Source organism: Cupressus sempervirens, chromosome 9 (genome assembly GCF_028749045.1).
Source record: "Cupressus sempervirens isolate cs-2001-9-10 chromosome 9, ASM2874904v1, whole genome shotgun sequence".
Classification (NCBI taxonomy): Eukaryota; Viridiplantae; Streptophyta; class Pinopsida; order Cupressales; family Cupressaceae; genus Cupressus; species Cupressus sempervirens.
In genome coordinates this window covers 664,090,609-664,103,583 of record NC_143126.1, presented here as the reverse complement: position 1 = coordinate 664,103,583, position 12,975 = coordinate 664,090,609, and the positions used below count along the sequence as shown (strand labels likewise).

General features: G+C 35.0%; 1 protein-coding gene across 3 annotated transcripts in view; it reads right to left on the bottom strand.

Annotated features, from left to right (window-relative positions):
• The window catches only part of LOC149540503 (uncharacterized), a 206,344-nt gene extending 194,240 nt beyond the window's left edge, over window positions 1–12,104 (bottom strand). For 2 of the 3 annotated variants that reach the window (XM_089801601.1, XM_089801603.1), the window contains exons 1-2: window positions 11,474–12,104; window positions 9,540–9,655 (exon numbers count right to left, since the gene is read on the bottom strand). In XM_089801601.1, coding sequence (XP_089657727.1) covers window positions 9,540–9,655; window positions 11,474–11,669 — 312 coding nt within the window. In that variant the 5' untranslated portion in view covers window positions 11,670–12,104. The remainder of the gene's footprint in view (window positions 1–9,539; window positions 9,656–11,473) is intronic. The other variant, XM_089801602.1, reaches the window with a different exon arrangement.
• Window positions 12,105–12,975: the final 871 nt, after the last annotated feature.

Genomic DNA, 12,975 nt, shown 5'->3' with positions numbered 1-12,975 from the left:
TTCTTTGATTGAGTGAATGGGGGGGGTGTCTCTTGTGTTTTTGTGTCTCTCTTTTGTTCTCTTTTAATTTTCAACATCATAGGTTCACCTAAAACTCCACTTCTAACTTCACATAATTACACTACATGAAAAGATATTGGATGGAGTAGATTAATGGAAAAAAGTTTAAATCTATATGTTGATGGTACAATTACCAAACCCACTGATGCTACAGCACTAGTTGATTGGCAAATTAAAGACAATTGGGCTTTAGGAATTATCAAGAGTTGTGTTCATAGAAATCTCTTCTTCCACATTTCTAGCTTTAAGGAAGCCAAGGGTGCTTGGGATAAACTTGAAGGGTTGTATGGTAAGGTGGATGAGGAAAAGGGATTCCAAATTGAGGATGATCTACTTCTATTGGATCCTAAGAATTTTGACACAATTAAAGACTATGTCAGCAAAGCCAATGAATCGAGAGCACTACTTAAGGATTGTGGTAATCCCATGAAGGATGATAGATTGATTCATCACATCTTGAAGAGGCTACCTTCCGAGTATGCATCTTTTGTTTCGAGTTACAACACTCACAGGTTGACCATGGGAAGTGCCTTCACTAAGCCTACATTTGATGCATTTGCAGAACTGTTGATGTTGGAACAATCCAAGTTGATAGATATGGGAATTCTCAAGTCATCAAAGACCAAAGCATAATAAGAACCAATCAAATCAAAGTAGCAAAAGTTCTACCAACAGCAAGAAAAAGCAATGGAAGCAAAAATCACAATCAGAGACACAACAATCTTCCTCCTCATAGCAAGGCAATTCTTCTTCCAACAAGAAGGGAAACAATGATAAGAAGGACAAACTATTTTGTGCATATTGCAAGAAACCGAATCATGATGAGCATGTCATGTCCCCCATATTTTATAAATTTTTATAATAAAATAAACTAACAATAGAATAAATTATAATCTAATTTATAATTATAAATGGTATCAAACAGATATCCCCACTTTGCAAATATAATTTAACTAATAAAGGATCAAATAATTAAAGGCTATTGAAATAAATAATTGATATATTTAAAATAGAGTTCATATAATTATATTATAATAATAAATATAATAAAAATGAAATAAATTATATATACAAGTTATATATTAATATTATAGAATGAATAATATAAACTAAGTCTCTAAGTGACAAAACCTTAGCAAATATTCTAACATAAACATTACACACTATTTATACATATAAAAATATTTTAAATGATGGCAATCAAGTCTAAAGATCGTGACCCTTCATGCTTTACAATATATTTAGGGGATGACGGGTCTGTTTGAAGGATATCTAGATGGCATCAACAAGCGGATTATATCTGAAGGTTTACTATTCGCAAAAGCAAACGATCAAAGCATAAATAATATATTTTTTTCAAATACTACTACTGTCAATGCTCAGAATTCCCAATAAACTTCCCATACTCCGCGTCAGCATATGTTATCAGTCCATATTGAATAGGGGATAAATTAGAGTCAAACTTGTCGTCAAACTCAAGTCTCGGGAGGAGTTCATCGAAACAACTAATCAATTCTCAGCTATCACACCACACCACAGGACAAAAGGAGCCAGTCACCGTTGAAAGGGAAGTTATAAGCCGTCATAAGAAATGCAGTCATCATAAGCAACATCGATCTCCATTGCCCTTGAAACTGCAACAACCTCATTTGAATACAGAGGCAGTGGCCATAAGCTATTAATAAGAACATCAAATACAGAGAACTAAAGAGCATCAATTCATAAACTCCAAAAGCACACATTTACATCTACAAAGGTTACATCATTCAAATTGGTTTGAGATTATCAGAAATATTAATCACTGTAGAGAGTGAATTCCTCATTGAAGCTTTAGCAAAGGATACAAATAAACAAATAACCAAATAAATACATGCTGGTCAGAGTGGATATTGCAACAAAGTAAGCATCGAAGAGTAGTTAAACTAAATACAAATTCTTCACTTTGAGACATTGAATTAAGAGGACGGAGGGAATAGAAAGGAGAAGCCAAAGAACAAGCAAAACTGCAGAGACACTAGAGGACAATAAACAAGTTACATTGATTCATCCATTAAGAGACAATATATATATTCTCGAACGAGCAATTAAATAATTAAAATCATCGAATACCAAGCATAGAGAAAGGATTATCACAGCAAGACTACAAACATTGACAGGAAGAATATCATAATCCGCATCTAAGATATATGCACCATTATTATTAAATAATAAGGGAATCATTATTTGATAAAGTCGTAGTAAATCAGAGACAATCTATCTTCCACATACAATCCAACATTAAAATCCTATAGGAAATTGCCTCTAACAATAACAATGACATGTAATACAAAATTACTAAATTAGATAATTGTCCTAGCTTTTTGAGAAGTCAGCCAAGGGACATCACAATGGTATCAGAGCATAATCCTGCCATTCTGTGAGTGAAGGCTTATGGAAACTTACGAGAGGAGGGCAAATAAAACAACAATGAATGACTTAACAAATGAGGTGAGATCCTATATGGAGCAAAATAACCAAACCAACCAAACCATATTGAATCAAATGGAAAAATCGAATCAAGCACTTCTCCAAGCATTACAAGATATGGGAAATTCTATCAACAATTTGAGAGGTCAACCCAACCACGCAAGAGAGACTAGCTCCACTCACTCAGAAAATAATAATGTGTTTTCTACAACTGGAATACCACAACCATCATTCTTACGCAGAGCAGAACTACTGAGAGAAGAAGATGGAATAGAACAACCAATGACTAGGACTAAAGAAATTGCAAGGGCATACACAACTCTAGCACCTAACATTAGAGAAGTAATATCTTTCAGAGAATTTTGTGATGATAAAAAAAGGAGACATCTAGAAGGATTGTAAATGAAGAACTCAAACATAAAATCAATAAAATTAAGCTTCCACATTTTGATGGTTCAAAAAAGATTACGCCGTGCCAATGGTTAGAAAAATTAAACACATTTTTTATTTTAAATCCCATGACAAAAGGAGATGCATTGCAATTCGCTATTGTGCATCTAGAGGGAGCAGCACATGATTGGTGGACCCATGGGTGTATCTCATTGGGACACAAAGATGTAAAATCCTTTGAAGAATTCTCCCAAAAGCTCATGAATAGGTTTGATGATAAGGATATTGAATGGTATTTCCAATAACTAACTCAACTCAAACAAACTGGAATAGTGGAAGACTATGCTCGCAAATTTCAAGAGTTGTGAGTTATGGTTCCAGACCTTTCCCAAAAGAGACTCACTCATATATTTATAGAAGGATTAAAAGACTCCACCAAGCAATCTATTAAACCACATGAGCCACAAAACTTGGAAGAAGCCATTAGAAAGGAAAAAATGGTAGAATGAAATTCATCAAAAGAAAGATCTAAAAAATTCTCGACAAAGACGGAACATAGAAATGAAGACTCACACAAAGACCACAGAGAGAAAGAATGTTATTTTTGCAAAGCGAAATGGAGCAGAGGACACCAATGCCTAAGTAAGGAAGCCCAAAAGAAAAAAGAGGATAAATTGAAGAAAGGCATATGTTTCAGATGCAAAGTCCCTTGGGAGCCTGGACACAAGTGTGACAAGAAGAGTCAACTCCGTAAAATAGAAGCAAAGCAAGAAATAAATAATGAAGAGGTTTCAGAACAAGAAAGCGAACGGTGATCAAGAGAGGATCATGAAAGCTTTGAGGAATTTCAACTTTGGTCATACTCTGATCTGGAAATGTAACAATACATATATGTATATATTTTCATGATTATTAATAGAACTTTAATATTTAATTTAAATAAAAGGAAAGAGTGGCAATTAAGGGAGAACTGCTAATGACACCCTATTGTTAGCACCTTCCTAAGAGGGCAATTAAGGGAGAATAGCTAGGGCACCCTATTGCAGCACTATGTAGGGAGAATTGCAATATAGACACCCTATTGCTCTGTAATTAAGGGAGAACCACTAGAGCACCCTATTGCAAAATTAATTAAGGGAGAATAACTAGGGCACCCTATTGCAGTGGTATGTAGGGAGAACCGTGGTTAGGACACCCTATTGCTCTGTAATCAAGGGAAAACCGCTAGAGCACCCTATTGTAGGAATAGTTGAGAGAGAACCCCTGAGGGCACCCTATCATAGTGATAGTAAAGGGAGCTAGCAGGGCACCCCACTACACTGTGATTATGGGAGAACTGCTAAGGCACCCCACTATAGAGAAAATATTATAGAGATCTTGGGATAAGATAAAGTTTCACCTAAATATTATAGAGGGGTAATCCTAAAGGCATATCCTTTGAGGCCTAAGGTCTCTATCAAAGATTATAAGGATTACTCGTCAGGACTCAAAATTGACTAAGAAATGCATATTGACGAGCATGAGAGGGCTACACTATATAAAGATAAGTTCTATTTGAATTAATTTTTAAATCTAAGTAGGATGATGAGACATTTTTAAAATGATATGTTTTTATTTATCAACATATTACACTTCTAACCTAATGTTGAAACTTCCATTTCAAGATTGGAGATATACTAAAGGATCATATTGCTTGAGGACAAGCAATTTGAGGAAGGGCAGACTGTCATGTCCCCCATATTTTATGAATTTTTATAATAAAATAAACTAACAATAGAATAAATTATAATCTAATTTATAATTATAAATGGTATCAAACAAATATCCCCACTTTGTAAATATAATTTAACTAATAAAGGATCAAATAATTAAAGGCTATTGAAATAAATTATTGATATATTTAAAATAGAGTTCATATAATTATATTATAATATAATTATAATTATATTATAATAAAAAATATAATAAAAATGAAATAGATTATATATACAAGTTATGTAGTAATATTATAGAATGAATAATATAAACTAAGTCTCTAAGTGACAAAACCTTAGCAAATACTCTAACATAAACATTACAAACTATTTATACATATAAAAATATTTTAAATGATGGCAACCAAGTCTAAAGATCATGACCCTTCATGCTTTACAATGTATTTAGGGGATGACAAGTCTGTTTGAAGGATACCTATACAGCATCAACAAGCGGATTATATCTAAAGGTTTACTATTCACAGAAGCAAGTGATCAAAGCATAAATAATATTTTTTTTCAAATACTACTACTGTCAACGCTCAGAATTCCCAATAGACTTCCCATACTCAGCGTCAACATATGTTATCAGTCCATATTGAACAGGGGATAAATTAGAGTCAAACTTGTCGTCAAACTCAAGTCTCAGGAGGAGTCCATCGAAACAACTGATCAATTCTCAGCTATCGCACCACACCACAGGACAAAAGGAGCCGGTCACCATTGAAAGGGAAGTTATAAGCTATCACAAGAAACGCAGTCATCATAAGCAACATCGATATCCATTGCCCTTGAAATTGCAACAACCTCATTCAAATACAAAGGCAGTGGTCATAAGGTATTAATAAGAACATCAAATATAGAGAACTAAAGAGCACCAATTCATAAACTCCAAAAGCAAACATTTATGTCTACAGAGGTTACATCATTCAAATTGGTCTGAGACTATCAAATATACTAATCACTGTAAAGAGTGAATTCCTCATTGAAGCGTTAGCAAAGGATACAAATAAACACATAACCAAATAAATACATGCTGGTCAGAGTGGATATTGCAACAAAGTAAGCATCGAAGAGTAGTTAAACTAAATACAAATTCTTCACTTTGAGACATTGAATTAAGAGGACGGAGGGAATAGAAAGGAGGAGCCAGAGAACAAGCAACGCTGCAAAGACACTAGAGAATAATAAACAAGTTACATTGATTCATCCAATAAGAGACAACATATATATGCTCGAACGAGCAATTAAATAATTAAAATCATCGAATACCAAGCATAGAGAAAGGATTATCACAGCAAGACTACAAACATTGACAGGAAGAATATCATAATCTACATCTAAGATATATGCACCATTATTATTAAATAATAAGGGAATCATTGTTTGATAAAGTCATAGTAAATCAGGGACAATCTATCTTCCACATACAATCCAACATTAAAATCCTATAGGAAATTGCCTCTAACAATAACAATGACATGTAACACAAAACTACTAAATTAGATAATTGTCCTAGCTTTTTGAGAAGTCAACCAAGGGACATTACAGAGCATCATTGCAAGACTAAGAGAATCGATGAGTTGGAAAACTTACTTAGGAAGAACAAAATCAATGTGCAAAATGCTTCCAAGGATTCAACTCCACCCACTTCAAAGGGAAAAGGGCAAGCACTTATGGCAAGTTCAAGTTCTTCAAGGGAATGGATTCTTGACTCAAGTGCCTCATATCATATGGGTTCGTCAAAAGGAGACTTTTCTTCATTGAAGCAATCTAAGGTACCTAACATCTTTGTAGGAGATGATACAAAAATGGAAGTTGAAGGGAAAGGACAAGTGGAGATGGAAAATGGAGAGTTCAAAGAAGTTCTCTATGTTCCCAACCTTAGCTCTAATCTCCTTTCTATCTACCAAATCACTCGCTATGGAGATGGCAATAAAGTTGAGTTCCTTCTAGATTCAGTAATGGTGTGAAATCTTAAAGATGATTCATTGGTTGCAATGGGTAAAGTCAATCATGATAAAAGGCTTTATTCCTTCTCCCACTTTGTGCCTAAGTCTCCTCTACATGCTTTGTTGACTCAATCTCATTCACAAAGAAAATTATGGCATGAGCGGTATGGACATCTTGCCTTCCACTATCTTCATCAACTTTGCTCAAACAATATGGTCAAAGGTCTACCTACAATCAACTTTTCTAAAGGTGAATGTTCAACTTGTTCCATGGATATGCATCTAGAAGAGAAGATTGATAAAGGAAAGTCTTGGAGAGCATCAATCGCTCTTGAGTTGGTTCACACAGTTCTAGCAGGTCCTTTTGCAGTAACATCAGTTAGCCAGGGTTGCTACATCCTCATTTCATTGATGACTTTTCACGCTACACATGGGTCTACTTTCTTGATCACAAGAATGAAGTGTTTGATAAGTTTCTAGCCTTCAAGAGTCATGTTGAGAAGCAATCAAAGAAGGCCATCAAGGTTCTTCGTATGGACAATGAAAGTAGATATGTGAACTCAAGACTTAGAGACTTTTGTGAACTTGAGGGTATTCATCTTCAGAATCCAATAGCATTCAGTCTGCAAAAGACAAGTGTTGCAGAAATGAGGATTAGAACTCTTAAGTCTATGGCAAGTTGCATTATTCAAGCCAAGTCTCTTGATCCATCACTTGAAGTTGAAGCTATAAGCAGTGCCAATCACATACTTAATAGGTCTCCTCATTATGTCTTAGATGGAAAAACTTCTTTTGAGGCATGGTGCAGCAAAAAATCTATTGTGAAACACTTCAGAGTTTTTGGTTGTCCAGCTTGGGCAAACATATCTTCCAGGGAATGCAAGGCACCACCACCAAGGCCTTGTACTTTCATCGGATATGAAGACAATGTTAAGGCATATAGACTTATGGATCCTGAGACTCATGAGATCTTCATAGAGAGGAATGTTCACTTTGAGGAAAGTTCACCTAGCTTATCCTCTAATCCTCTTAGTACTTCATACACAGTGGAAACTAATAGTGACAACAGTGATAGTGATTCAACAGATTCAGATATGTGGGATCCTATTGACAGATACAGCACAAGGTCATAGCATCAGCACACTCCACATGCATACATTGCTACAGTGATAGGTCCATGCAATTTAGTACAGTTGGGTACACCTTGTCTTCCAGTACCAACATCAGGGGATGACTACATGATAGATATTTCAGGTTTGTTTGTGGAGTCATAGATAGCAGATTTGGGAGACTTCATTGATGATATACATCTTCTCTTTGATGAAGAAGATCCTTCTTCAGTTGTTGCGAGGGCTCACTCTAACCCTCCTGCTATCCATTCTCTTCATGATCAGTCTTTCCAGGTTGATATGATTGTGGATCCTTATGTACAACAATTGCAAGAGGTCTCTTTATCATTTGAGGAGACACATGGTTCTTTGGAATATGTTCTACATCCATCCTTGCTAGATCCAACATTGTTCTTTTCAGTAGTATTGGAAGGGGCGACAGTCAGTATCGACACAGGGACAGTTGGGTAGGTTTCAGAGACACCATTCATCATCAGGATTCTTTCTACACATTGGGGAAGCATCTCATCTGTACCTAGGATATTGTTTCTTCCAAAGGGGAGGAACATTATTCAACAGTCATGGATCAGCTTCTACATTGGAGCAGCTATCACTGGTCGGCATTCTACATTTGGGGGGGGGGGGACTACGTTGTCTCCTTTCTTCTTCTTCTTCTCTCTTATGGGGGGGACCTTTTCCTCTATTGGGATTGTGTTCTTCTCATACTTCTCTATTGTATATACTTGATGTATGTTGTAATGGGGGGGTCTTGATTACTCATCCATTCATGCATCTTGATTTTTTATCTCTCTTTTTGGGGGAGGGTTTTTCCCATGAGGTTTTCCCTCTTTCTCCACTTTATGAGAGATTGCATTACATTTTGTACATGGGTACCTAACATGGCCTAGTAGCCGGGACCCATCTTGCAATTTCATCCTAGCTTTTCTAAGCTTGAGTGCATTCCCCTAAGTCGCACTTAAGGGGGGGTGTTGGTGTAAATAAGTATTCACTATTTACACTTTACTTAAGTTTACTTAGGTCAATTCATTATTTTATAATTTATTAGTTTGACACCTAGAAGTTTGCGTACTCTTATGAGTTGTCATGTTGACAACACTAGAGTAAGCAACTCTAATTTAGCACATGGTGTCTGCAACACTGGAGTTTGCATAATTAACTGAGTTGTCATGTTGACAACACAATTATTCGCACTCTTATTTTAGCACATGGTGTCTACAACATAATTTTACGTGCTACACCTTTGTAGGTTCATCCTCTCATCATTGCACTAACTCCTGCGTTTAATGGAGGATAATCCACTTCTAATGGGCATGTGCCTTGTTGTAAGACTTATCAGTGTGCTAACTCCTAGACATTCTAGAAGCATTCCAAAGGCCTTTATATTCAAGCACTCCTAGTGTGTATGTACATGACATTACATCAATTGAATATCATATTGTTATTCTGATCATACTTTGGTCCATTCTGTGCTTGTGCTTGAGTTCCTTGATCTTGAGTGATTTTGCCCTAAGGCAAATTCTTACACTATTATCATTTTGGTTTACAACAGACTCACTTGTTACCACTTTTAATTTTGATATTATAATTTATTTTATACTAGTTTGAGTTTCTTTCAGCATTCGACATTACCTGTTGCAATTTCTAATGCTGTATATTTCGTTGAACTACTTTGATGATCAGTAGACATAAATCTGGTTTATTCTTTCTAAGAACTAAATAATTGAATGTCTTTCAACTCAAGTCAATTATCACAACAACTGCACCTCTAATAATTCAGATTATAATACCTTCATCCAACTTTCTGCAACTAAGCAGCCCAGAACCCCAGGTCCTACAATCAGGAGATCCTTTTCTTTCACACAGCGTAAATCATGAACACCTATTCCCTCAATAGCTTCTGTACCTGCAACAGTAATAATTCATCAATGGGCTTTCATTATCCCAAAATAGAAAACTGCCACAGCAGCCCTGAGACATATATTATAGCCACACTATTTTATGTCATCAAAACCAACAGAGAGATACATCGATATGAACTGGTCTGTGTTGACAGTTGTTAGAGCAAAATCAAAGACATCATATAAACTATTTACAGAAACACACAAAAGAAAACTCTGATTTTCTTGAGGGTACGGATAGAGGAGGATTCTGACATAATGGCTATGAACCATCAATTCACCAATAAGAGCATGATCCAGGTTCAAATTGCACAACCACAATAAGCCTGCCCATAACTTAAGGCGAAATGTGCTCATATTGTGCTGTAAATTTATAATGAATATCATTAACCAATATAAAATAAAAATATTTACAGATACACAGAACAAAATAATATGATTGTCTTAAGAAGATGGAAGAGGGTTCTGGCATAACGCTTAAGGAGCATCGCTACACCACTAAGACCATGACTCGGGTTCAAATTTCACTAGCCCAATAAGGCTACTGTAACTCAAACCAACATGTGCTGAAATTGTGCCGCAAATTTGTATTGGTTCAAATTCCACTACCATCTAAAACCCACAGATAGATGCATTGATATGAACTGGTCTGTATTGGCAGCTGTTCAAGTAAATTTAAAGACATCCTATCATAGATGCATTGATATGAACTGGTCTGTATTGACAGCTGTTCAAGTAAATTCAAAGACATCCTATCAGTCTCCAACATAAAATATTTACTGATACACAAAACAGAACTCTACAATTGTCTTGAAAGTGGGGATGGAGGGGGGTTCTAGCATAATGCTTATGGAGCATCAGTACACCAATAAGAGCATGACCCGGGTTCAAATTCCACTACCACAATAAGAGTACCCTTAGCTCTAGCCAATATTTACTGATATTGTGCTGTAAATTTGTAATGATTATGCAGTACATTTGTACTTGATTCATCTTTACAAATCTTAGGAATGTGAATATAAACCATGTGAAAGGCCACCCATGACCTCATCTGAGATTTCTCGAGCTAAAAGATGGAAACCATGTTTTCGTTCAATATTTCTTTTGGTAGTAAAGAAATGTGTTAATACGAAATAGGTAATGTAGCCCTTGACCTCATTTCCTAACAATTTATCAATAAATTAACATAAAGCCATCCCATGAATGCATTGATGTCTTTTAAAAATTCATTGTTTTACCAACACGTACTGTAACTACATAAACTAGGGATTTATAAGAGGCACACAATTTTTAAAATTCAAAAATCATGGTGAATCTTCATTAAAAGTGAATTCTCTGTTTAGCATCTATTTACTTGACCGCGTATAATATAAACATTGTTTCCTAGATATTTAAGGTAACAATCATGTCCAAATGATTATAATTGGGATTCTTTTTTTGAGAAAATTCATAAGAACAGCCCATTGCTCTTCTACATGTCCATCAATTGCTCTAGAACACAAAACTAATGAGCCAGTTCGTCCAACAAACGCCCCAAAACCTTCAGTATTTACCATTACATGGCATGTTTAAACTAGTTTTTTGTTCAGTTTTTGTTCATAGATAGATCTAAAACCTAGGGAGAGAAAACTATAAATAATATGAAGTTAAAAACAAATTTCTATCTCAAATTCATATCAGCGTAGAAAGAGCACAGCCACAAACCTAATACAACGTTTCCAAACTGATACAAAAATCAGGCAAATTATTACAACTTCAACGCAACGTAAAGAGAAAAATCAACAAGAGGACAAATGTCTTATCCAATTCAATACCCAACTTACCAGCTGATGCTATAATTGATGAAGACATTTTCAATTGCACTTTTGTATTCCGATAACTGTTGAGGTGGGGCTGCAACTTCTTGTATGAATGAGGAAGTAGACTGATAAGAGGAGAAGAAATTAATTCAGTTATTGGGCATCCGAGATGTGATTTATAATACCCCACTGGACTGGTCGTTGAAGGAAATAAAGCCATGAATTGGAGAACCCAATATGCTTTCTGGCCATGTTTAGCAGAATTAAGCCTTGGTTTATATAAGGACAAATAGCAATTGAAGAAAAGATTCCGTTGTTACGCAGTAAAAGACCAACTTTTTTGGTTTTTTTCTAGTAGTTTATATAGATTCCTTGATCACAATGAAAGCCTTTTCAGATAATGTGGAGCGGACAGAGATAGGTAGTTTCTAGTTACGCTTCCAATTTCCATATGATTTTAATTTCCCTCCCTAACGGCCTCCTCCCACAAAAGTAAGTCTCGCAACCACTTATATAATCCCAAGTACGTTGGATATGAGGACGACATGCTTTCCTATGCCCAGCAATAGGTGCGAAATGGATAATATAAGCCATGGCAATAATATTGCTGATCCTTACTCATCCAAGGATCAGTAGCGTGATCTGAAAAAATATACATTGGACTTTAGAAATAATTTGTTCTATAAATAGATTGTGGAAGTCTGAAAATGTTAATTATTTTATGTTTATAGATATTTGTAAGTTTTGTTTTGAAAATTTTGTATGAAAAAATAATAATTGAATTTTTTAAATTATAATATTGCTGTCAAGATTTAAATGTGTAGTTTTTTAATCAAATTTTATAAATTTATGTTCTATGAGTAGTGGTTTACAAGAACCCATCTATCATTTGAGCATCACCTATTACAATGATGAATTAAAGGGGCTCTCTAATGAATAGTTCATATGGCACAACATGTGTTGAAGGTTTTACAAATGGGGTAGCAAGCTGAATGGGCTAAACCTTGGAGAAACTTCATAGTTAAGCACACTTTAGTTGGAATAGTATTGAGATGGGTGACCTCCTAGAAGACCCAATGTTTCATCTCTATGAGCATCACCTAGATGCAATGAGTGCTAAGTGGACAACTCATTCTCATCAAAGATGGGTTCTTATGAACTACTACACATGAAGCATGAGTTGATGATGACTTGAAAACTACATTCTTGAATCCTGATAATAATATCATAATTTATCTTGTTTTGGAAAATGCCTCCTACTTATAAAGTTTTTAAAAGTTTTTATTTATTTTTTTAAAATTTAATTATACATTCACACCTAGTAGTTTTTATTTTTAACTAAAAAATTAGAATCAATAAAATTTCATCAATAAAAAAAAAGTTGATGAGCTTTCTACTGCTGGTATCTTGATGATGGGTCATAGAGTGTGATAAAAAAAAAGTTGATGAGCTTTCTACTGCTGCTATCTTGATGATGGGTCATAGAGTGTGATCTAAAACATTGATTAAAAATATGTCACATAATC